The 23,894-nt window shown below is 45.1% G+C and overlaps 2 protein-coding genes across 5 annotated transcripts in view; one reads left to right on the forward strand and one right to left on the reverse strand.

Moving 5' to 3' along the window:
• VRK2 (VRK serine/threonine kinase 2) overlaps positions 1-3,901 on the forward strand; it is a gene marked incomplete at its 3' end in the record, with an annotated part of 342,168 nt that extends 338,267 nt beyond the window's left edge. For all 4 annotated transcript variants that reach the window (XM_082251228.1, XM_082251225.1, XM_082251226.1 and 1 more), the window contains exon 14: positions 3,623-3,901. In XM_082251228.1, the coding sequence (XP_082107354.1) occupies positions 3,623-3,901 (279 nt within the window). The remainder of the gene's footprint in view (positions 1-3,622) is intronic.
• FANCL (FA complementation group L) overlaps positions 3,843-23,894 on the reverse strand; it is a 158,573-nt gene continuing 138,521 nt past the window's right edge. Inside the window, exons 12-14 of the mRNA XM_082251229.1 lie at positions 19,934-20,050; positions 6,645-6,716; positions 3,843-3,976 (exon numbers count right to left, since the gene is read on the reverse strand). Coding sequence (XP_082107355.1) covers positions 3,941-3,976; positions 6,645-6,716; positions 19,934-20,050 — 225 coding nt within the window. The 3' untranslated portion in view covers positions 3,843-3,940. The remainder of the gene's footprint in view (positions 3,977-6,644; positions 6,717-19,933; positions 20,051-23,894) is intronic.

The raw sequence follows: 23,894 nt of genomic DNA on the forward strand, positions 1-23,894 counted from the left end.
GAATCCCTTCCACCTCGATTCTGCGCAGCAGTCTCGGCAGAAGTTGTAGTGGAGGAAAAGCGTAAATTAGGTGATACTGACCCCAACGGACCACCAGAGGGCGGGGCAGAGGATCCTGAGACCTTGCCACAAACCTCTGAACCTTCCAGATGAAACGAGAGGCAAACAGGTCCACATCAGGGGTTCCCCACTGGAGACACAGTTGTTAAAACACTTCTGGGTGAAGAAACCATTCGCCCGGCTGCAACGCCTGCCGATTGAGATAGTCCGCCTGCCATTTTTTTCCACCCCTGGAATGTGCACCACAGAGAGGGCTGGAACATATCCTGCCCACCTTAGAATGCCAGCTACTTCCCTGGCCACTAGGGCACTTCTTGTGCCCCCTTGATGATTTACATATGCCACAGCCTTGGCAATGTCCGATGGAACTCTTACCGGGCACCCCTGCAGACGAACCATCCACTCGGACAGGCAAAGCCTGATCGCCCATATCTCCAGGTTGTTGATTGGCAGACTGGACTCCTTCCGAGTTCGAACACCCTAAGCAGAGTCTGAGCCCAGACACCGCCCCACCCGGATAGACTGGCATCCATGGAAATCACTGTCCAATATAGGCAGAGAAAGGACTTCCCTTGCCGAAGCGCCGGGGACTAGAGCCACCAAATCAGAGATTCCCCTCGCATCCCAGCTCAACTGAATCAGGTTGTCCAATGATTGAGAATTCTTGTCCCACTTGGCCAGAATCTCTTTCTGCAGAAGTCTGGTATGAAACTGAGCAAACAGACATGCCTCGAAGGTAGAGACCATCAAACCCAGCACTTGCATGCAAGTCCTGAGAGATGACCGACGATTGGACAACAGGAGCCAAATCGCCTCCTGCAATTTCAGCAGTTTCGCCTCCAGAAGAAACACCCGGGCTAGAGTCAGGCCCAGTTAGTCCAGTTTGGTGGACGGAGTCAGAGCTGATTTCTTAAAATTCTACGTCCAGCCGAACTCCTGCAGAGTTCGCACAGTGATATCCAGATTGACGTCTGGAGCTGACAAAGACTCTGCCCACAGAAGGTTATCGAGGTACCCCAGTACCGCAATTGCCTTCTGCCTGAGCAAGGCCATCACTTTTGTGAACAACCGCGGAGCTGAGGCGAGACCAAAAAGTAATGCCACAAATTGATAATGCTCTTCTCCCACGGCACTAGGCAGAAAAAAACTCCTAGAGCAGGAAGTGGGAGTATACCCCCTGGGACTGCCCCAGGGGCATACCCAAAATTATTTCTGCCTAGTCCTACTCCTGTGGATAGAGCAGTATAAGCCCAAGGGTCTAAGAAAATATGGAGCTGTGTCCGTTAGTGAACGAAAGAGAAATGGGATTTTTGACTAACCACAAAATCCATTTTTTTGTTTATGTTCATTGACGAACACAGCTCCTCATTTTCATGACCGTAGGGTTATACTGCCCCCTACAGGAATAAGACACTAGGCAGAGAAGACAGAAGAAAATAACCCAACTCCAAAGAGGGGCGGGTTCTGTGTCCGTCAATGAACATCAGAGAAATGGATTTTACGGTAAGTCAAAAATTCAATTTTCTCTTTCGTTCATTTATGGATGTCCCAAAGCAGTGTCAAACATGAGGGTTGGGAACAGCAGAAAACAAAGTTCCCCAAGGCCAAACATAGCCACCCAGGTAACTTGGAGCTCAACTGTTTACAACTGGAGCTCACCTGAAAAAAACACTCTCAAAGAGGACAAGTCCTCTAAACAGCAACCTGCAAAATGAAGCATCCGTAGATGCCAACACATCCACTTTTTAAAACTTTCCTGTGAATGTGGGCACAGATGACCAGTCTGCCACCTTGCAAACCTGAACCACTGGTGCCTGAGGATGGAAGGCCCAGGAGGCACTAATCGCCTTGTAAAATGCGCCCTAACAGGGAAAGGAAGATCCTGACCATTAATGGAGTAGGCCTGCACCACCGTATGCCTGATCCATCTGGAAATGGTCGCAGCAGACGCGGCCAGCCCCTTACGGGGTGCATCCTGTTTCCACAACTTGGAGTACACCTGTTTTAAAATCAGTTGATTGGACATGATTTGGAAAGGCACACACCTGTCTACAGTGCATCCGGAAAGTTTTCACAGCGCTTCACTTTTTCCACATTTTGTTGGATTACAGCCTTATTCCAAGATGGATTAAATTCAAAATGCTACAAACAATACCCCATAATGACAACGTGAAAGAAGTTTGTTTGAAAGTTTTGCAAGTTTTTTAAAAATAGGAGAACCCACCTTACAACAGGACAATGACCCTAAGCTCACAACCCAGATAACAAAGGAGTGGCCACGGGACAACTCTGTGAATGTCCTTGAGATCTGAAAACGGCTGTTCACCAACACTCCCCATCCAACCTGATGGAGCTTGAGTGGTCCTGCATAGAAGACTGGGAGAAACTGCCCAGAAATAGGTGTGCCAAGCTTGTAGCATCATACTCAAAAAGATTTGAGGCTAAAATTGGTGCTTCAACAATGTGTTGAGCAAAGGCTGTGAATACTTCTGTACGATTTTTTTTGTGTTTTTATTTTTAATACATTTGCAAAGATTTCAAACAATCATTTTTCACATGGTCATTATGAGGTATTGTTTGCAGAATTTTGAGGAAAATAATTAATTGAATACATTTTGGAATAAGGCTGCAACATAACAAAATGTGGAAAAAGCGAAGCGCTGTCAATACTTTCCGGATGCACTGAAGGGAAAAGTGCATATATTGTAGATGTACTGCAAATGTTTTTGTTTTTAGTTTGTCCTGACATACACTTTATATGGATGAAAGACTGGGATCATAGCAAATCTAGTTGAAGCTGGATACACACAAAATAACTTTTGTTGTTTGATTTCCTTTAGGGCTCTTTCACACGGGCGATCCGATCAGATCCGCCTGTCAGTTTTTCAGGCGGATCTGATCGGATCCTCCATGCAGCTCTATGGGGCAGCGGGTGTCAGCGGAGACACCTCCGCTGACACCCGCTGCCATCCGCATCCGATCCTGTGCTTGAAATCTGGACGGATGGAAACCCTATTTTTCCATCTGTTCAGTAATCGGATCGGATCTGATGAGAGCGGACAAGCGGTCCGCTCTCATCCGATCCCCCATAGAGGGCAGCGGGGGCTGAGACACCTCCCTCTCCGCAAGCGGAGACGGAGCTGTCATCCTCCCAGCTCAGCGGGGATCGCAGATCGATCCCCGCTGAGCAACACGGATCCGCCTACGGAGGCGGACCGTGTGAAAGAGCCCTTAGATTTACCTTTAACTGTGTAGTATAAGGGCCTGCCGGATTGCATACTAATTGAAAAGTGTTTGGATTTGACCTCATATTATATGGTTTTGGTAAATCTAAAGGGAAAAATCTAAAGAAAATTGTATAGTGTGTATACAGCTTAAGTCCCCGCTTGTGTGCAGCGTAAAGTTTGAGAATTAATGGGAACATAGGTACTTTGTTCATAGACTTCCAATAATGAGGCCAGCTTTACATGTAGAGTATTGTAATAGTTTTAATATAGTGTAAACATTTTACATATTAAACAAATGTACAGTCATCATATTTAACTTTTTTCTTTGTATCCAGGGAACAGGCAATGGTCACGCTGCACACAACTACAAACTTGCTCTCAGCAGAAAACCAATCCGTCAAAAAGGCAAAACCTACTGGGAGGAAAGGGAAGCTCCCTTCGAGGACCTCAATTCTCAGCACAAGTATTGGAAAGGCAAGACCTCCTGGGAGGAAAGGGACAATCCTTTAGAGGACCTCAATTCTCAGCAACAAAATTGGAAAGATATCTGTAAATACGGACTTGCAATTCCAGTCCTTATACTAATGATCTACTGTGCAATATATGGCTTGTAAATAATTAAACGTATGCTTCTTTTCCGGCCACATGGAGATTCAGAATGTTTTGTTAAGCAGCTTCAGCGTGATAGGCTATAAAACAAGAAGAATTTTATCAGAAATGTAGAGTCAACTTTAATGCACTTTACTATATTAAATGCCAATATACAGTCAGTCCCCGGGTTACAAACGATTCCTACTTGGAAACGAAGAGAGACCCACAGGAAGTGAGAGGAAATCTACCTCTAGGAAGGTAAATTCGCTCCTGTTCTCATCGGAAAAAGTTATTTCCACTGAAGCTTTATCACCAATCCTTGTTTCTACATCAACCCAAAATTTTCAAAATCCAGTTGTCATAGGGACAGAAAGTGAGGTGAAATCTTCTGCACAGGGCTACAGACAGCAAAACAAATGGTACAGGGGTGTTAACCCTTCCCTATGCTATCCAAAAAACCTAAAAATTATTCTTTTGGTTGGAGCTAAATTAAAAAAAATGTACCTGTTCCGACTTAAGAATAAGACCCGGTTCACACTACTCCGACTTGGGACGCGACTTGTGCGACCTCAAGTTGCTTGTCATTACAAATTCAATGTAAATGAATGAGAGCCGTCTTAATATGCACTACTGAAGTCGCTCCGACTTCAGAAAAGGTTCCTGTACTACTTCAAGGCGACCTCTATCCGACTTGTGCACATAGACTTCAATGGGAGTCGCCTCTAAGTCGGAACCTTATCTATTTTCAAGCGACTGTGATCAGACTTTCCAGGAAGAAGAAAAAGATTACCCAGGCATTCCCCATAGACAAAGTCGCCTATCAAAGTCGCGCTAAAGTCACGCTAAAAAGTCGCTCCTTCATGGGGCGACTTTCTGGTCGCGGTAGTGTGAACCGGTTCTAAACCTACAGACCCTATCTTGTTTCTAACCCGGGGATCGTCTGTATACAATCTTACTGAATTAAAAAAATAAAGGAACTGGTATTGCATTTTTTTATACACATGAAACGTTTCAGCTTAATTCTATCTATCTGTCTGTGTGTTTCTGTTTATAGTATATGTAAACACAAAGTATGATAAAGGCTTAAACATGCCAATCTTAGTTTTAATATTCCTAAATCTGCAGATTTCAATAAAAAAAAATCCTGTGGATCCTGCTATTAAAAGGTACTTGTTAAGGCACTTTCTGTTTTGGGCTGATAATGGTTTCTGTCCTTGTTTCCCAGCTGTGTTTCTATGATGTCACATGGTCTTCTGATGGAGACCACAAGTGGCCATTTAACATTCATTATGCAGTCCTGGTCCACTGTTATCGCCATCAGGAAACATGCATTAAAAAAAGGTCACCATGCCGCAAAGTGAGGGACACGGTCATCAATAAAAACATCACAGTGTTTTAGCTAGCTCTGCTCTACTATAAAGCTGTATTTTTATTACTGACTTTGTCCTTATTAGAGTTTCCCCTTACTTTCTATCCCATTGACAAAATAGTCATCAGACTAGAGTGAGGGGCAATCTCCTAGTGATGCCTCAGACAGCAGTAAAAACCTGGCACACCCCTTTCTTATTTTAGCCAAAACAAAAGGAAAAGTTTCAATATTGACATGTGCACCAAACTTGGGTAGTTCTATCGCCACTTGAAGTTGTAGGCTGCAGCAGATTCCTAAAGAAAATAATTACCTCCAGTACACAGTTCTGGAAACTGGCTGTAGTTAAAACCAGCTCTGAGTTGGGGTAGGTATGCCGTTGCTCAGAGTGGGGGCATGTCTGTGTTGAGAAGCTGTCATGAACGTGACCACTTCCCACACAAGGCTCTATTCCTGGCCTTGTCCAGCTGTTGGCCAGAAAAACAGCTGGACAAAGCTAAGTGTAAACTAAGGGACTCGGGATACTGGTGATCTCATTACCCAAAAATATGTCAATTTCCTTATTTAGGAAATTACTCGAGTTATTGGGGGGTGAACCTGATGGGGAACCAATCCCCTAGTGGACCTGAAGAGGAACTAGTCACCCAAATATGGCAATGTCCTTATTTAGGAAATCACTTGAGTTATTGGGGGGTGGACCTGATGGGGAACTAGTTCCCATGGTCACAGCACCAGTTGGATGGAATTGAGAGAATAGATACCTATCAGGTCTGCTTTACTTTTGACAGTGGATGACATTAGGAAGATTCCAAAGCCGATTTCAGACTAAAGAGCAGCTAAGGGATCCACCTATTGCTGTGAGCTGTCAATGGCAAGGCAGACCTGATAGAGAACTAATCTCTTAGTTCCCATTAGGTTCCGCCCACTCTAGTAGAAAAACCCAGGCAATTTGCCTGTTAGTGTGATAAGCGCAGTGGCTGGGGAGGGAGTGCACCTTCATGCCGGTCTCCAACAGAATCATATACCTATCCTTCATGCCTGTTGCAGCACATTGGCATTCTAAAGGAAGGACAATACCATTTATGAAATCCCCCCAAATTGTTTTTGTATAAAAATGTTAAAATACTGACGCAGAAGAAGCCAGTGATTTACAGTAACTGTAAACTAACACATGCAAACAAAGCCAAAATATGTATAGTTCACATTTCAGTCAATAATCACTGTAACAAACTGGCTTCTGCTTTGGAAGCAAGCACTAGCAGCTTGCTGTATACACCAATTTATCAAATAAGAAAATTCATTTGTTTCACAAAAAGAGTTATTTCTTTGGTTCCTTTCTTTTTTTTTTATGCATGAAGGAAAAACACAAAGCTCAAAAAAAAAAACAGAAATCAGCTTACCTTACTGCAGTAAGGACATTCTCCATATATAATATTAAAGCTCTGTCTGCTTGAGGGCAATGAGTTTAACCACTAAAAAGACAAAAAAAAAAAAAGCAACAGTCAATTCCTAGTGGATTTACAAATATCGTTAACCTATTTTAGCAGTAATGATTAAAATGGCACCAAATATTATAGCCTAAATCTGTAAGTTCAAGGTGTTTTAATGTACATTGCATGTCATTATGTTAAAAGGAGGAATTTCCAAGGAAAAATAAAACAATATCTTACTCACAGGGCATAGGAAGTATCCACAGATCTATGTGCCAAGGAGCCCCTGAATTTGAAGACCACCATGGGGCAGTGTAAAGCCAGAACTGGAGCACTGGACCCTCTCAAATTCTGACATACAGTGTTTCTGGGTGCCATTCAGCCTACTTGCTGCACCTATGAAGCAGATTTTGACAAGGTTGAAAGGACCTGGAAACTAAGTCCACTGCTGCTTTACTTTACTCACAGGCAGAGCTCAGGCTTTCCTTCCGTCAAGCCTCAATGTCAGCACCTGCTGAGACCATAGCAAGCAGACTTTAACAAAGGGGCAGGGTCCTGGAATGCATTGCCCCTACTGCACAGAATTTTCTTATCTCAGTTAGGCTTCACAGCCGCCGCAGACATAACCCAGCGGTAATCTTCAAACTTTGTGGCTACTTGTCACACTGTTCTGTGGATACTTCCTATGCCCTAACATACTTTCCTTGATGTGAGTGAGATATTTGTTTTTTCGATTAAAATCCATTCTTTTTAAGGTATATGCCTGCACCGTTTGCTCTTATCTCATATGAAATAAAAACCTTCTTTCTTATAGCCTTCAGAACACTTGTTCCTCTGTATGGCTGACCCAGATATAATAAAAGCTGCTGAAGACACTTCTTTCTTTCATTGTGTGACTAATTTTCTTCCACTCCAGATATAACCACACACTATAGTTACTTTACGTAAGTGAAACACACATACAATTGTGCCAATTAACAAAAAAATATTGTAAATGGGCTTTTTTTTTAATCTTATTTGAAAATAACATCTAACAGATCAGTTCTTAACTGAACGTTTTGATCATTTTTGCAGATAAATACCACATTGGTATGGAATTGTTTTTCTCCATGTAATAAATATATGTATATATATATTTATCTCCTCAGTAAAATTTACCTTGAAGAAACTCATTAATACCAGCAAGTTTTAGGAGCAAAAATCGGTGAAATAATCTTTGCAAATTGACTTTTACATACAAAATACCAATATAACATGCATGCAGTAAATTGAGTAAATATCTGCAATAACACCTTTGGTGAATTAAGAAAAATAATGGACAACACACATGAAGCAAAATAGAGAACATATTCCGCTTTAGTGAACTATTACTGCCTATTAAAGTGGTTGTTAAGCCACTATGTTATCTTTACACCATCCTCTGTTAGATTACAACCTGTATCCTAGTTCCTTGTGCTCTTTTTTTTTTTTTTTTTTTAAAAAGCTGATTTCTACCTGGTTTCACAGTGCCTATCGGTGCTCACGTGACTCCCGACTCTCTCTTCTCCCTGTCTGACATATCCAGCTGGCGGGGCCGAGAACTTCCTCTGATGTCAGTCGGGGAGGAAAGGAGGAGAGACCCGGGAGTCACATGACCGCCGATAACACAGGTAGAAATCAGCTTTTTATGATTATATACACAAAGGCTCTCTAAATGTGGCCATTCAGGAAAACGGCTACAAGATTAGGTTGCGATGGTTTAGAACACCGGCACTCCTACATAAATTCTCACCCTCACTGCTGAAGGTATGCTGGAGATGTGGTTCGGAGGTGGGAACCTTACTACACATTTGGTGGGGTTGTGATATGATTAGGCCATATTGGAAGATGATCCATGACACTATCGCGGAAATCCCCACTTACACACTTGACTTCATGCCTGAACAATACCATTTGCACCACACTTCATTATTGAAGAAAAAGTACAAAAGATCATTAGCCATGCACTTGGTCAATGCGACCAGACTCTGTATCCTGGTACATTGGCAATCCACATATGTCCCGATGGCAAGGGAATGGTTCAAGAGAGTTAATAAAATAGAAGAAATGGAGGAACTGTTTCATATTTCACAAGATCGCCTACCGAAATTCACGTCTACCTGGTATTGATGGTCTACCAAATGTTACAAAATTATATCTGTATAAAGGGAAAACACTTTAAGCAGTGATAAGTGCGCGGGACCAATGGACTGAAGAACTGGTCTCAATCCTTGCCTTCCCCCCCCCCCCCCTTTTTTTTTTTCTCTTTCTCTCCCTTTCTTGCCCTCTCTCTTCTCCCTTCTATTTCTGTGCTTTACTGTCCTCTACTCTTTCTGTTCTCTCTCGCTTTGACACTCAAACTAAGAAAACTCAAATGGGAAACTAGCCAGGACAGGAATCGGTTAGTACATACTCTGTTGGTATGTTCTTAAAGACCTGGTGGTTACCTGAGACCTTGAGCTGCCTTTATAGGTCTTTCTATCCTACATTCATTATAAGAACTTATAGCTCTATATTGCTATAATTTTGCTACAGTTTGGTTAATTGTTCATATGCATCTTACTGCCCCATGGCGGATTTCTCTGTAATCTTACTTATGTTACATTAATTATATGTTATATTATTTTCAATAAAAACTGTTAATGAAAAAGAAAAAAAAAAAGAAATCCGCTTTTTTTTTTTAAAATAAAGCACAGGAACTAGGATACAGGTTGCTATCTAATAGAGGGGATGATGTAAATATAGCAGTTTCTCTTTCGTTCATTACGGACACAGCTCCTGATCTTCATAACCATTGGGTTATATACTGCCCCCTACAGAAGTAGGACACTAGGCAGAAATAGAATATGGCTAAGCCTATGGACAGTCCCAGGGGGTATACTCCCTCTCTCTCTGCTATAAGTATGTTTTTTTTCTGCCTAGTCAGGAGTAAGGACCTAGATCCTTGCTGGGATCTCTGGTCCTGGCAAATGTTTTCTTTTTAAAAAGGAGAAAACATTTCAGTTTTTTTCTTGTGAGATCTACAATCAACTGCCGAACTGGGCAACAGGCTGGATAATCTAGATCCAGTGTTCATCCCCAGTCTGGCAAGTAAGCGCGCGCAGATCTCAGCTCCGTGGTAGGTCGGCCGCGACATAGCCCCACTGGACAGGAGCTGGCCTGTGAGTTAAACGCCTCGTGAGGTCGCATACAACCGGGTCTCGTCCAGAGTCACAGCGTTCCTCCTGGCGGACAGCCGCCCCATTTCAATGTCTGGAGCGGTGCCAGCCTGGTTCCTGGTATGGTGAGTAGTTGTCCCCCCCCTGGAGAGTTTTGGGGTGGACATGGGTCCTCCTTGGGATGCTGAGACCCCGGGGTTCCCCTCCTTCCCATCAGGCACCCCCCTTTCATCTGTCCCCCGTCCTACCCCCCCTTCCACTTATGGTGGAGCTGTGTGGGTAGTCTGGGCCACCTTCTGGGGTGGGGGCAGGGCGCTATGCTGAAGATGGGGCTGCGCCGCAGGCGACCGGACGATTGGCTGTACGAGGAGGGTTGTACCTGCCAGGGCCTGTCCTTGAGACCTATGGATCCCTCCAGGGTCCTAGGGAGCCTTGTGGTGCTGCCATTTTGCTGTAGCCTGTGTTTTTATGCACAGCGGCCTTGTTTGTATAGTCCAGTGGCCATTTTGCGGTGGTTTGCCATTGAAAATAGCGGCGGATATGACAGTGGATCCCTGTGGGTGGTGATTTTGGCAGTGGGAGCCCCTCCTTATCCCCTGCTGCTGACTCCTGGATCATTTCACTTCCTGTTCGCTGCAAGTGGAGCAAAGATTATCCTGGAGGCTGCAGGTGCCTGTTTCTGCTGGGTGGTGAGTCTGGTGGGGTTCTCTCCCTCTCTGCTGAGGATCGCTCAGTGCTTTGTCTGGGGACTGGGTGGTGCTGCCAGTGCAGTGGGGGTTGTCCCTTTGCAGTGTTTTACACTTTTTGTGGGGTCCCGCTGGTGACCCATGGAGTCTTTGGAGCACATCTCCCCACCTGATCCCCTCTCTGAGGCTGCGGGGCCCTCCAGGTCCCAACCATCCATCAATGCACTGACGGCGGTCCTGATCCTAAATCTGATTCGGCCGCCGCATATGTGGGTTACCGTTCTGGGTCTGCGACCACACACACAGAATCCTCAGATATTGAAGGATGATTCCTCCCCATCTGCAACCGCTCACGAAATGGTGCTGGTGGAAGCACTAATTGTATCTGTGCATGAGACCTTGAAGATGGAGGATGAAGCTGTGACGGAGGCGCAGGTTCCCTTTGGCACCCACCAGCCATCCGGATCGGCAAAAGTGTTGTCTTTCCCTGCCTATTTGGACACAATTGTTGCTAAAGAGTGGGGACAACCAAAGCATCCCCTTGGGGTCCCCAAGCGATTTACTAGACAATACCCTTATTAAAAGTCCAGGAAGGTAGGGGCTGTGGCCCACAACATGTACACCATGGCTGGTTCTGCACTGAGGCTGGTATTCACCATTGCCCTGGTGTCACAAACTCTGACCGAGTGGGCTAAGCTTTATCACTGTGACCTGGAGGGAGAACAGCTCTCCCCTGCCTTTGCTGAGCTGGCGGATCAGCTTGTCCAGGGGCTGCAGCTTATCTGTGATGCCTCTTTGGATGCAGCTCGGCTATCTGTTTCTGCAGTGGTCCTTCAGCGTGTGTTTTGGCTTAAATGCTGGTCTGCAGACCAGGCTTCTAAAAAAAGAACTTGACTGATCTCCCCTTTCAAGGGCATCACCTGTTTGGGGCTACCCTGGATGACATAATTAAAGGTCTCACAGAGGAAAAGAGTACTTTTCTATCGCAGGCTACTAAGGGCAAGGAACCTTGTCGTAGACGTGGGCCCTCCTTCTCGGCTCATAAGAAGTTTTTTCGCTCTCAGGGTCGACTGACAAGGGCTAAAAGCTTTTTAGGGCCTCCTCTGGAGGATCAAAATGAACCTGGTCTGGCAAGCCGAGAGTGGGCTTCTTCAGACCCGTGGACAAGGATTCTTCAGCATGAAGGTGCGCCCTCACCCTTATCGGGAGTGGGGGGACATCTTCGTTGGTTTCCGGACCCGTGGACGTCCCTGGTACAAGACAAGTGGGTCCACAAAGTCATTCGGTCTGGCTACAAGATGAAGATTCACTCTTGTCCCCCGGCAAGGTTCTTTCCTTCCAACTTACACCTGTCCCTAGACTAGTTACAGGGTCTGTTTAGGGCAGTACAAGACTTGGACAAGAGGTGATTGTCCCAGTTCTGACTTCGGAACCTTTTCAGGGTTTTTACTCTAACCTGTTTACAGTTCCCTGGTAGGAAGGCAAGGTGCGTCAAATCCTGGACCTCAAGGCGCCAAATTGCTTTGTGTGGGTGCAGAAGTTCAGGATGGAGTCCATTCACACGGTGGTGGCATCCCTGCATGAGGGGGGTTTTCTTGCTTCTATCGACAGCAAAGATGCTTACCTTCACATTCCAATATGTGTCGGTCATAGCGCTTCTCCGCAGGATCATTATTAGTTTGTGGTGCCCTTTGGTCTCGCCTCTGCTCCTCGGGTCTTCACAAAAGTGTTAGCCCTGGTGCTAGCATTGTTACGCCAATGGGGGATCGCGGTACTGGGCTACTTGGATGACCTCCTTCTGCGAGCGGAGTCTTCTATTGCTCTGGTGGAAAACATGGAAATCACCATACGAACTCTGAGGGAGTTCGGCTGGATTCTGAATTTTCAGAAGTCTGCTCTGGTTCCAGTCGGACTCTAGACTCTGGACAAACTCCAAAAATTGCAGGCTGCAATTCGTCTTCTGCTGTCCAGCAGATGGTCATCCCTCTGGACTTGCATGCGGGTGCTGGGCCTGATGGTGTCTACTTTGGATGCGGTTCCGTTTGCACAGTTCCATACAAGGTCCCTGCAAAGGGATATTCTGGCCAAATTGGACAATCAGATCCGGCTGAGCTGGGAAAAAAGGAGTCCCTGATATGGTGGCTTCGTTTTCCGGCGCTTCGGCTAGGAAAATCCTTCCTCCATTTATATTGGACAGTCGTCACCACGGATGGCAGCCTGTCCGACTGGGGAGGCGTCCCAGGCAAAAATTCTGCTCAGGGGATCTGGACACTGGAAGAGTCAAGACTACTGATCATTGTCTTGGAACTCCCAGCGATCAGACTGTGCCTGGACTACTGGATGGATCGTCTTCGGGGATGTCCAGTGCACATTCAATAGGACAATGTCACGGCCGTTGGCTTATGTCAATCACCAAGGTGCACAAAAAGTGTCCTGGCGGCTCTGGAGGTAGCCAGCATTCTAAGGTGGGCAGAATGGTTCATACCAGCCCTCTCCACTGTACACATTCCTGGGGTGGAAAACTGGACAGCAGATTACCTCAGTCAGCAGGCGTTGGACAAAGGGGAATGATCTGAGGGGTTTTATCAGTTGTATCTTTGGTAGGGCATCCCCGAGGTGGATCTGTAGGCGTCTCTGCTCAACAGAAAGGTGCAGAGCTTTGTGGTTCGGTCACGGGATCCTCTGGCGGACGCCACAGATGTACTGGTGGCCCCGTGGGGTCAGTATCGTCTGATTTACACCTTCCCTCCTCTCAAGCTTCTGCCAAGACTTCTACGCAGGATCGAGGCAGAAGGGATTCCGGTCATCTTAGAGGCTCCGGACTGGCCTTGCCGGGCTTGGTATGCCGATCTGGTGTGGCTGGTCACTGACGTTCCTTGGTAGCTTCCCCTCAGGGAGGATCTGCCGTTCCAATGACCAATTTTCCATCTTGCTTTACAGTTGCTGGCTTTGAGGGTTTGGCTGTTGAACGCCAGGTGCTAATGGATAGAAGTTTATCTGAGTCAGTGATTCCAACGCTGTTAAAAGCTAGGAAATCTACTTCTAGGTAGATCTACCATCGTACGTGGAAGACATACATTGCATGGTGTGAGTCTCTTGAGGTTCATCCTCTCCCCTTCTCGGTGTCTCTGATTTTGACCTTCCTTCAATGGGGGGGTTGAACAGAAATTAGCCTTGAGTACCAATCAAGGGCCAGGTGTCAGCTTTGGCAGTCTTCTTCCAATGACCCTTGGCCACACATTCCCTGGTGTGCACCTTTCTTCAGGGTGTCTGACATTTGGTTCCTCCAGCGCGGTTGCCGCCTTGGATCCTCAATTTGTTCTCCAGAAGACTCCCTTTGAGAAACTTTGGGAGATTCCCTTGCTTACGCTGTCTCAGAAGGTTGCTTTTTTGATGGCTTTCACCTCTGCACGCAGAGTGTCGGAACTGGTGGTGTTATCCTGTCGTTCACCTCAGTGATTCACAGAGATATGGTGGTTCTTCACCCCTGCCCGTCGTTCCTCCCAAAGGTTGTCTCTGATTTTCAACAAATACAATAATCAGCGCACAGTGAGCATGATGTAAATAGGGAGGGACAGACTGCACACATGGTGTGTGAGGATCAATGCTCTTCACAATAGTGTAAGTCCTTAAGGAAGTCTGTATGAAAGAGAGTCTATTGGGTAATGACCACACTGCTAGGACGGCTGCCAGCTCTGAAAAAAGCTAGAAGGACCTCTGTAAACAGATAAAAGGTAGGGGAAAAAGAGCAGCGCCATCTAAGTGTAGAATAAAACCAGCATTCCCCTGCTCATACCGGACGTGATGACAACTAGTGAGGCAGGGGCGCCGAAGATCTAGGAAGTGACGCAAATCCCCAAAACAGCCGGGGCCAGTGCCTGCATATCTATCCTCCTACTCCACGTCCACAGAATGGATGACCGCAACCAACTTCCCTGTGCATTCTTACCGATATCTTGTGAGTTACCTATACTGCTTGCTCAATAAAATGGTTTTATACTACCCTTGTCTCTGATTTTCATTTGAATGAAGACATTGTGTTGCCTTCTCTGTGTCCCAGGCCAAAACATCTGAAGGAAATTGCCTTGCATGCTTTAGATGTGGTCTGAGCAATTAGGGTGTACCTGGCAGCTATGGAGTCTTTTAGGAAGTCAGACTCCTATTTGTGCTCACAAATGGGCGTCAAAAAAGGTTGTCTGCTTCCTCTGAGAACATTTCCAGATGGATCAGACGGTTATTCAGACCTATTCCATCAGGGGTCAGGTTACTCCTTTCCCTGTCAAAGCGCACTCTACGTGGGCACTTAGTGCCTCCTGGGCCTTCCATCATCAGGCGTCAGTGACGCAGGTTTGCAAGGCGGCTACCTGGTCGCCGGTGCACACTTTTACAAAGTTCTATAAAGTGGATGTGTTGGCATCTGCGGATGCTTCTTTTTTTGCAGGTTTTCACAAGGTTTTGTAGGCTGCTGTTTAGAGAACCTGATCCTCTTGAGGGTGTATTGTTTTTTTCAGGTAAGCTCCAGTTGTTTTGGTTGAGCTCCTGTTGCCTGGTTGGCTACTGTTTAGCCTTGGGATTTTTTTTGCTGTTCCCACCCCTCATGTTTAACACTGCTTTGGGACGTCCCAATGGCTATGAAGATCAGGAGTTGTGTCCTTCAATGAAAGAAAGAGAAAATTGGATTTTTGACTCGCTGTAAAATCCATTTCTCTGGTGTTCATTTACGGACACAGCACCCACCCCTCTGTGGAGTTGTAATTCTTCTGACACTGCTTGTAACAAAACTGAGTACCTATCGCAGAGAGAGGGAGTATACCCCCTGGGACTGCCCATAGGTGTAGCCAGATTTTTTCTGCCTAGTGTCTTACTCCTGGAGGGGGCAGTATAACCCAATGGTTATGAAGATCAGGAGCTATGTCTGTCAATGAACATCCGAGAAATGGATTTTACAGTAAGTCAAAAATCCCATTTTTGTTGCAGCGGGGAGGGGAGCAGAGCGGCGCTAACGAGAGCAGACAGACGGGAGGAAAGGAAATGGAGGAGAGCTGCAGATAGCTGTGGGTGATGGAGGCATGTACACTGACCAAAGTTTCAGGGCTTAGCACCCATGATACACCGTGGTCTCTGTACAGAGGGGAGGGAAAAAACTGGCAGGATCAGCCAGGTTTTTTTAGGCGATACAGGGGGCCAAATTACACAGCACAAGCACTGTGCTGTATACCATGCTTTAAAGCAGGGGTGGGGAACCTACGTCCCGGGGGCCGTATGCAGCCCTCAAAGTCATTTGGTCCGGCCCTCCGTGCAGCTGAGTCTGTGTGTCTCAGCTGATCTGTCAGAACGGAGCCAATGCTTCCTGTATAGTTCCAGCTCCGTTGTGACAGTCTGAGTGAGTCACAGGAGGAGTGATATCAAATGCACTCTGCCTGTGACCAATACAGGAAACATCGCCTCTTCCTCCAGCACGGCACCGCTGCTAGCCAGCATTTCCCGCCAGCAGCACACTCGCAGTACCAGCCAGAGCCAGCAGTACTCACAGCAGTATAAGCCAGAGCCAGCAGTACCCACAGCAGTACCAGCCAGAACCAGCAGTACTCACAGCAGTACCAGCCAGAGCCAGCAGTACTCACAGCAGTATAAGCCAGAGCCAGCAGTACCTACAGCAGTACCAGCCAGAGTCAGCAGTACCAGCCAGAGCCAGTAGTACCCACAGCAGTACCAGCAGGAATCAGCAGTACCCACAGCACAGTACCAGCCAGCAGTACTCACAGCACAGTACCAGCCAGCAGTACTCACAGCACAGTACCAGCCAGCAGTACTAGCCAGTAGTACCAGCCTGAGCCAGCAGTACCAGCCAGCAGTACCCACAGCACAGTACCAGCCAGTAGTACCAGCCTGAGCCAGCAGTACCCAAGGCCGTACCAGCCAGAAGTACCTACAGCACAGTACCAGCCTGAATCAGCAATACCCACAGCAGTACCAGCTTGAGCCAGCAGTACCCACAGCAGTACCAGCCAGCAGTACCCACAGCACAGTACAAGCCAGCAGTACCAGCCTGAGCCAGCAGTTACCAGCCAGCTGTACCCGCCAGCAGTTACCAGCCAGCAATGCCCACCAGCATTACTTGCCAGCAGTTCTTTTCAAAACTTACCACCACAAAGTCAACTGCGGTCAAGACTGACCGACGCAAACCTGGAAAACTAGTTGCGAGTAGCAACATCATCAATACCAGCTAACATCACACACCTCACCAAAGAGAAGCAGTTGCAGCCATCACATTAGGGGTGAGTTAATTAAATGTTTGACCAAATATAACAGGCACATTTTAAAGTTGATAATTTTGTACGGCCCCCGAATGATTTTATAAATACCCAAATGGCCCTTGGCAGAAAAAAGGTTCCCCACCCCTGCTTTAAAGGAACAGGAACCATTTCTTTTTTAGTGTAACATTTGCTTAAAAAACAAAAAAAACAAAAACAAAAGGTGATCTGTCTTGACCAGTAGTAAAAAAAACCCCGAACATGGGTACAGACAAAAATAAAAAACCAACAGATGCAAGTAATCGCTCTTATACCACTTATTTGTAGCACTGTCTGTTTAACGTGATACTAAAGTCTCATTTTTTTTTTTTTTTTGGTTAAACATGTTATACTTACCTGCTCTGTGCTCTGGTTTTGCACAGAGCAGCCCAGATCCTCCTCTTCTCGGTCCCTCGTCGGCACTCCTGGCCCCTCCCTCCCGCTTAGTGCCCCCATGGCAAGCAGCTTGCTATGGGGCACCCGAACAGAACCGCTGATCTGTGTGTCCATTCAGACACTGAGCTGTCGTTCGGCCTCTTTCCCTCTCCTCATTGGCTCACTGACTGTGAATGACAACAGCAGGCACCAATGGCACCCGCCACTGTGTCTCAGCCAATCCTGGACAGCCAAGTCAGTCTCTCATGCAACATCGCTGGATTGAGATGGGGCTCAGGTAAGTATTAGGGGGCTGATGCACACAGCACACATGGATTTTTAGTTCACACATTTTGTAATACATGTTTTAGCTGGCCATCTACATCAACACAATCCTTCTTACGGCCAGTCCTACACTGCTCTGCCACCGCAAAGGCTACGGGGGACACAATGCCAACATGGGGCATACAGACACAGGGTAAGGGAGAGCTACTAGGTTCAGGTCAGGTTACTGACCTGTGTTGCACCAGAGACAAGATATACCAGTGCTCAAATCCCTTTTTCATTGCATAGTTTGCTGAAAAGGGTGTATAGCAGTGTGCAGATGGTCCATCCAGAATGTGTAGTGTTAACATGTGGTCACACTCCTTCAGCACCTGATAGTTTAAATGCGTGTACAAGCTATTAGGATTTGAGCACAGATATATCTTGTCTCTGCTGCAACGCAGGTCAGTGAGCCGACGTGAACCTAGTAGCTATACCCCACCTTGTGTCTGTATGCCCCATGTTGGCATTGTGTCCACCGTAGTATTTACAGTGGCAGAGCAGTGTAGGACTGGCCATAAGAGGGGTTACTTTGACACAGTTGGCCAGCTTAAACATGTATTGCAATATGTGTAAACATCAAAAAATATGATATGAGGCAAGGAGGTGCCTGAATAAGAGTCCACTGATGTACACTGAAGTTCTCTGCTACCAATGGTTGTTGCAGTATCCCTCTGATGTGGATTGAGTGCCTTTAAACCTACGTATAATTTGGAGGTCTAAATTAGTGGTAAGAGGCAGAGTTTAACAGTGGTGGGAGAACACGAGGATATAATTGCTTTTAAAGCACAATTTGGTTGATGGACTTGATCACTGATTTTTATCTATGTTGAAATGAAGTTTTGTTTGATCACAGACTCTTAATTTACGTTTATGGTGCTGTATATATTTTTAGCGCACTGGTATTTGGTGATTTTGAGTGCTGCTGTTCACAAGATACATTTTCTTACTACGGACAGTTGTTTTTGATTTCTGAGAAATAACCACTCTTCACTTAAACAATATTTTGGCTGGAGCTGTGCTTTATGGTGGAACTTTACACACCTCCACTCCAGCAATCAAGTCCCGGAGTGCCCACATTGGCCGCTGACCTCTTCGACTGCTCTTCCTATGGGTTCCCAATCTTTGGCCATTTTTTTTTTTTTTTTTGCTGGGTTGCACACATAAGTTCATTCATTCATCTCAGCTGATGCCAAAATTGTACAGTGACACACATACATACCCAAACCCACTAAGTCAGTGCTACAGCTCTGCAAACAGCGGCTCTTACACTCCTTGCTCATGTGTGATGATTAAGCAAGGGGTAGGTCAGACTGCTGAAAAGGACGCTGTTTTTACATGGAGATACCAACCTGAGAAAACTTTGCTCATCTTTATCTAAGATTACAGTCATATACCCAAACACTTGATTTCTTTAATAATATAGCTATTACTAAAGTCTAATCGTTGCTACCTATGTAACACACATCTAAGTGGAATTTCCCAGATAAATGGCAGCCTTGCATATGATTAGGCATTATTGTTTAGTAACAAGGCAACAATCCAATCAGCTGGGTTTCAATTATGTTTGCCTTCAAGAGGAATTCTCTGTACTCTGATGAGCATTCATCAATCTCACCAAGCTCTTCCTTCCTATGAACAGTGACCACTGTATCTGGATGATTTGGACAGTGCCACTCAGTGCTCCCCTATTCGCTTATGAGAACAATGATGTTTGAACAGGAGCAGAAAATGTAAACTGGAAATAATGTATGCAAAGTGTACATACGCTGCAAGACATTTCTAAAACGCATATACCATTTTCTTTTATTCTTGTGCACACATAGGTTTATTGTCTAGCGCCCCTATCCCAACAATACAGACACAAGCTCCACACCCAAATTGGCTTGTAGGAGCAAGCTAAAGTGTGTAAAAGACGCCTTTACAGGCACTAAAGAAAAACTCATCAGATATCCAAATAAGCCAGCGTAGTAAGACAAGAGTGCTAACCACTTAGCCACTGTGCTGCCTGGCTTTCTCATGTGATCTGTATGTTTAATGACAGTGGTCACTACTGTTAATGGCTTGCTGGAAACGTTCCACAATCTGCAGATGTTTATAACAGCCCAATCTCAGAGCTAGACTGCGTGCCTTAAGTGCACATTCCCAGAAAGATGCTGATTACACTTGTCAGGATGTGCCAACATGTCACATGTCCTGATGAGTATACGCTATGAGCAATAGGAAAGGGGGGTAAGGACATTATTCTTTTCCTGTTTGATCAAGCTGTGCTTAAGTTGTTCAGTTCAATGATGGTTCCTGGATAGAGAGACAATTAATACACAGCATCTTTTCTTTTATGAAGTGTCATCACCCTGATTAGTTCCAGCTACAAAGTTCTAGTCTAAGCAATACCAAATTCTTACCTCGTATAGACAGGCTTGGTGAAAGGGCTGCCCGCAGTGCGGATCATCACACACCTGGTCTGGAATGGCAGAGTCCAGTCTGTACGCATAGCATATTCCACATTCCATACTAAAGTCCTGAAGGAATAAGAGAAAAACACATTTCTTTAAAAAAAAAAAAAAAAAGTGATTGAAAACCCTCACCCTGTAAAATACCCCATTGAGTTTAAAATAGAAATAAAAGGCAAAACATTTGTGTATAGATATAAAAAAAAAAAAATTAAAAAAAACACATTATAAATAGCTTGTTTTTTCCTTTTATTATTTTTTATAAGTGATCACATTCTCTCTGTTCTCAGCTGCATAAGAGCTGGGGGAGGAGAAGCTGCAGCACACTGATCTTCCCAGTAAAAGGCTGGGTGGGGGGGGGGAGGGCGTGTCAAGACAAATTTGATCATTGGAGGAGAGCAGCCTGAGTTCCCAGCAGAGATAGAGAACTGACAACGCTGCGTTCTCCTGCTTAGTGTGGTAAGTTTTTAATAGAAACGCAGAGAGACTGGTAGGGACGCCAGGGATTTCCCACAAAGGAAGCAATACAAAGAGAACAGGTTACTTTTTCATACAAGTACATGGTACAGCAGACACATATCATGAAATGAAATGCTGGGTTTACAAACACGTTAAAGTTGAACTCTGGGCAAAGAAATTGCTGGCATGGACCGAGAAGAGGAGGATTGGGGCTGCTCTATGCAAAACCGCTTCACAGAACAGGTAAGTATAACATATTTGCCATTTTAAAAATGTTACCTTTAAAATCACTTTGAGTTAAAGCCAACCTGTATTTTGTCCATGCCAGGCAAAGAAGCTGTAGCCTCAATGTCCAGCAGAGACATCCACAGTTCCTCTCTATGTTTTCACTTTCTAAAGTGAAAACCTTAACAAGGCTCAACAGTCCCCCCCCCCCCCCCCATGTGATAGCATTTGAGCCTACTGATTAGCCAATGAGACACTGAATATATGGAGGCAGTGTCCATCTCTATACCTTTTATTTTGTCTGGTATGGTTTTAGTAGTAGGTTTGATTCACATTAATGTATAACTTCACTCTCTTAATCAACATTAACTAGTTTTAAGCCATATGCGGCTAGCATTAGTAAATAGAAAGTATATCATATTTACTTGTTTTACATTTTTTTTTTTTTCACATTTATTCAGTTACTTCCTGGTTTCTAGGCAAATTATGTCATACATCCCAGGAGTCTTCAGGAGGGGAGGAAAGGCTTTCTCAGCTAAGCACACCCTCCGGCCTGCATGCCGGAGTTAAGAACAGATGGATTCCAGGAACTAAATGCTACATGAATCATATGCTCTTACTCTGTTCAAACGGTTTTTATTAAGGCAGAAGGAATGTAGTACAAAACAATACCAATAGGTAACAGTGGTGCATAACAGATGAATACACGTCAAAATGACATCATGAACAGCAAGTAGTAGCATAACAATCAGGTTAAGGAATAGGAAAGGGGCAAGCTGGGCGCCCGGAATACAGGTACAAGGAATAAACACAGTGCACAGGGGCGGCTGGGGGTAGGGCAAAAAGGGAGGCCGTAGTGCAGCAAAAGTTTGTGGTCCAGCCACAATAGGGAAACAAATTAGGTAGCGGCCAACTCGAGGCAACAAGGGGAGGGGGGGGGAAAGAAGGGAGTAAGAGGGGCAAGAAGGACGGGGGGGAGAGGAAGGGCAAAACAGTGGGGGGGGGGGGGGTTATGCGGGAGAGGAAGGGTGCCCGGAGGGAGTCCCGGGCCACTGATGTGGTTCAGATCGACAAAGCCATCAGGGAGTCGGTAACCACAGGTCAAGCTAGTACAAGAGATTCATCAAAGCCTATCGGAAGACAGTTGTCAATCCATGGTTTCCAGAGCTCATATGCTCTTACTCAGGATGGCCATAGCCAGAAATGCTAGGGGGTTGTTTATCAAAGTGATTTCTCAGCAAAATAAAGCATGGAGACATGGATGGATAGGGAAGTTGGCTTTGAATATTAAAAATGAATTAATTAGCATTTTTGGTTTGTGGTGCTCAGATGCAGTGTAGTTCCACTTTCAGGACTATGAGTGGTTAAGAGGTTAGGGACATTTGAAGAAAAAATGTTTTTAATTTGTTTTTGGCATCATACTATTAAAAAATGACTTTTTTGCCCATGGTGCAATATAAAACTTCAATAGATTCCTTGATAAAAGCGACATAAAGCCCCTCTCCTCATGCTGTCTGGAGCATCCTTATCCATTTTCAAATACCGATGTTTTGATATGTGTTCATGATGATATGTGCTGTCCAATGAACATTATTATACTGTATATGCATAGCCAGATTTAGTCCACTAAGCAGATGTAGGGCTCCTTACACATCGGGCGGGTTCCGTTTGAGTCTGCCTGCTCAGCGGGTATTAGTGGACATCTGAGTATTTTTGCTATTTGTCTCCACTAGAAGTCTGCTTGCTCAGCGAAGGATCTGTCCTCTGACCCCCATTGAGCAGAGGCATGGCTGGTCCATGTCCGCTTCGCTTATGCAGAGTGGACACAGACACAGCCTGCTCTCCTCTATGGGCGGTCAGATGTAAACAGACTGCCTGTCTATTTACACCCGACTGCCATCCAATCTGACCCCCCATCTGTCTGTTTTTAGGATCGGATCAGATGTCAGCAGGTGTCCACAGACACGTCCATTGACACCCACCGCTCCATGGAGGAGACTGGAAGGCACGATCAGTCTGCCCGTGTGAAAGGGCCCCAAGGAATAAATAGAACATGGTTTCCGATTTCTTCATGGGCAAAAAATGGGATGACATTTGCCAGCAGGTTTACATGACTCTTTAGCCCATCTCTCACCTTTATGACCTGATGGGATGCAAGGCAGAGCAGGACAGCATAAAGAATTACTTTTCTATATACAGGAAAACATTTTCTATCCACGCTGATCCTGATATGAACGAACATGAGAGAAAGAAGAGCTTTTCTGATGGACACAGTGGAATCTGAAACTATGTCTTTGCACGAAGCACAGCAATTTTCTACGCTGGTTCCTCAATACAGAAAATCATCTAAAACTCTTTGTAATGCTGTATAAAATCCGGGAAGCTTTATTTATAAATTGAATTTAAATCTGCTTGTTGTCGTACGAGGAAAACACAGTGTAATGTACAAAATATGAAATACTCATGAAACCATAACAGGAGTTGTGGCGTCAAGAGTCCACATTCGTTCTGTGCCGCTCTGTGTTTGGTACCGATAAAAGCCCATGAGGCGCAAAATGATTCTTGACTCCTCACATTCCTAATATGTGTATAAATGAATAATGCACTTTGGCTGTTTGGAAATTAATCTCCTGGCTGATTCTACTTTTTTTTTTTTTTTCCAATGATTCTACATTCATTTTTTAAATAAAGCTCACTGGATTGCAAACAATATAACAAAGAATACGCTCAACTGATTTTCTACAGCCTGTAATGACAATGTAGGAGTAACTTATTTATATTTAGGACAATGTGATATTGGCATATCATTTTTAGTCCGCTACCTACAGTATGCACTTCCACTGGCCCAAAACCCTTATCGCAAACTAGTATTTTACTCTAACCAAAGTCCACTGAAATCTGGACGCTCTGATCAAATTTAGTAGCATCGGTAGGTTTTGGTTACCTTAATCATAACTCTAAATTGTTTACCTAAATAGTTTTCATATACATAAACATAAAACTTTAATTTGGTGTACAAGCAGTCCCCTAAATCACAAAAATCCGTCTTACATACAACTCCTACTTACAAATGGAGGGAGACAACAGAATGTAAGAGGAAATCTACCCCTAGGAAGGGAAATTTACTCCTGTAAGAGTTCTCATGGGAAAAAGGTGTCTCCACTGAAGTTTTATCACCAATCCTTATTTCCACAACAACCCAAAATTTTCAAAATCCAGTTGTCATAGG

The sequence above is a fragment of the Pelophylax lessonae genome (assembly GCF_965119305.1).
Source record: "Pelophylax lessonae genome assembly, chromosome: 3".
Lineage (NCBI taxonomy): Eukaryota > Metazoa > Chordata > Amphibia > Anura > Ranidae > Pelophylax > Pelophylax lessonae.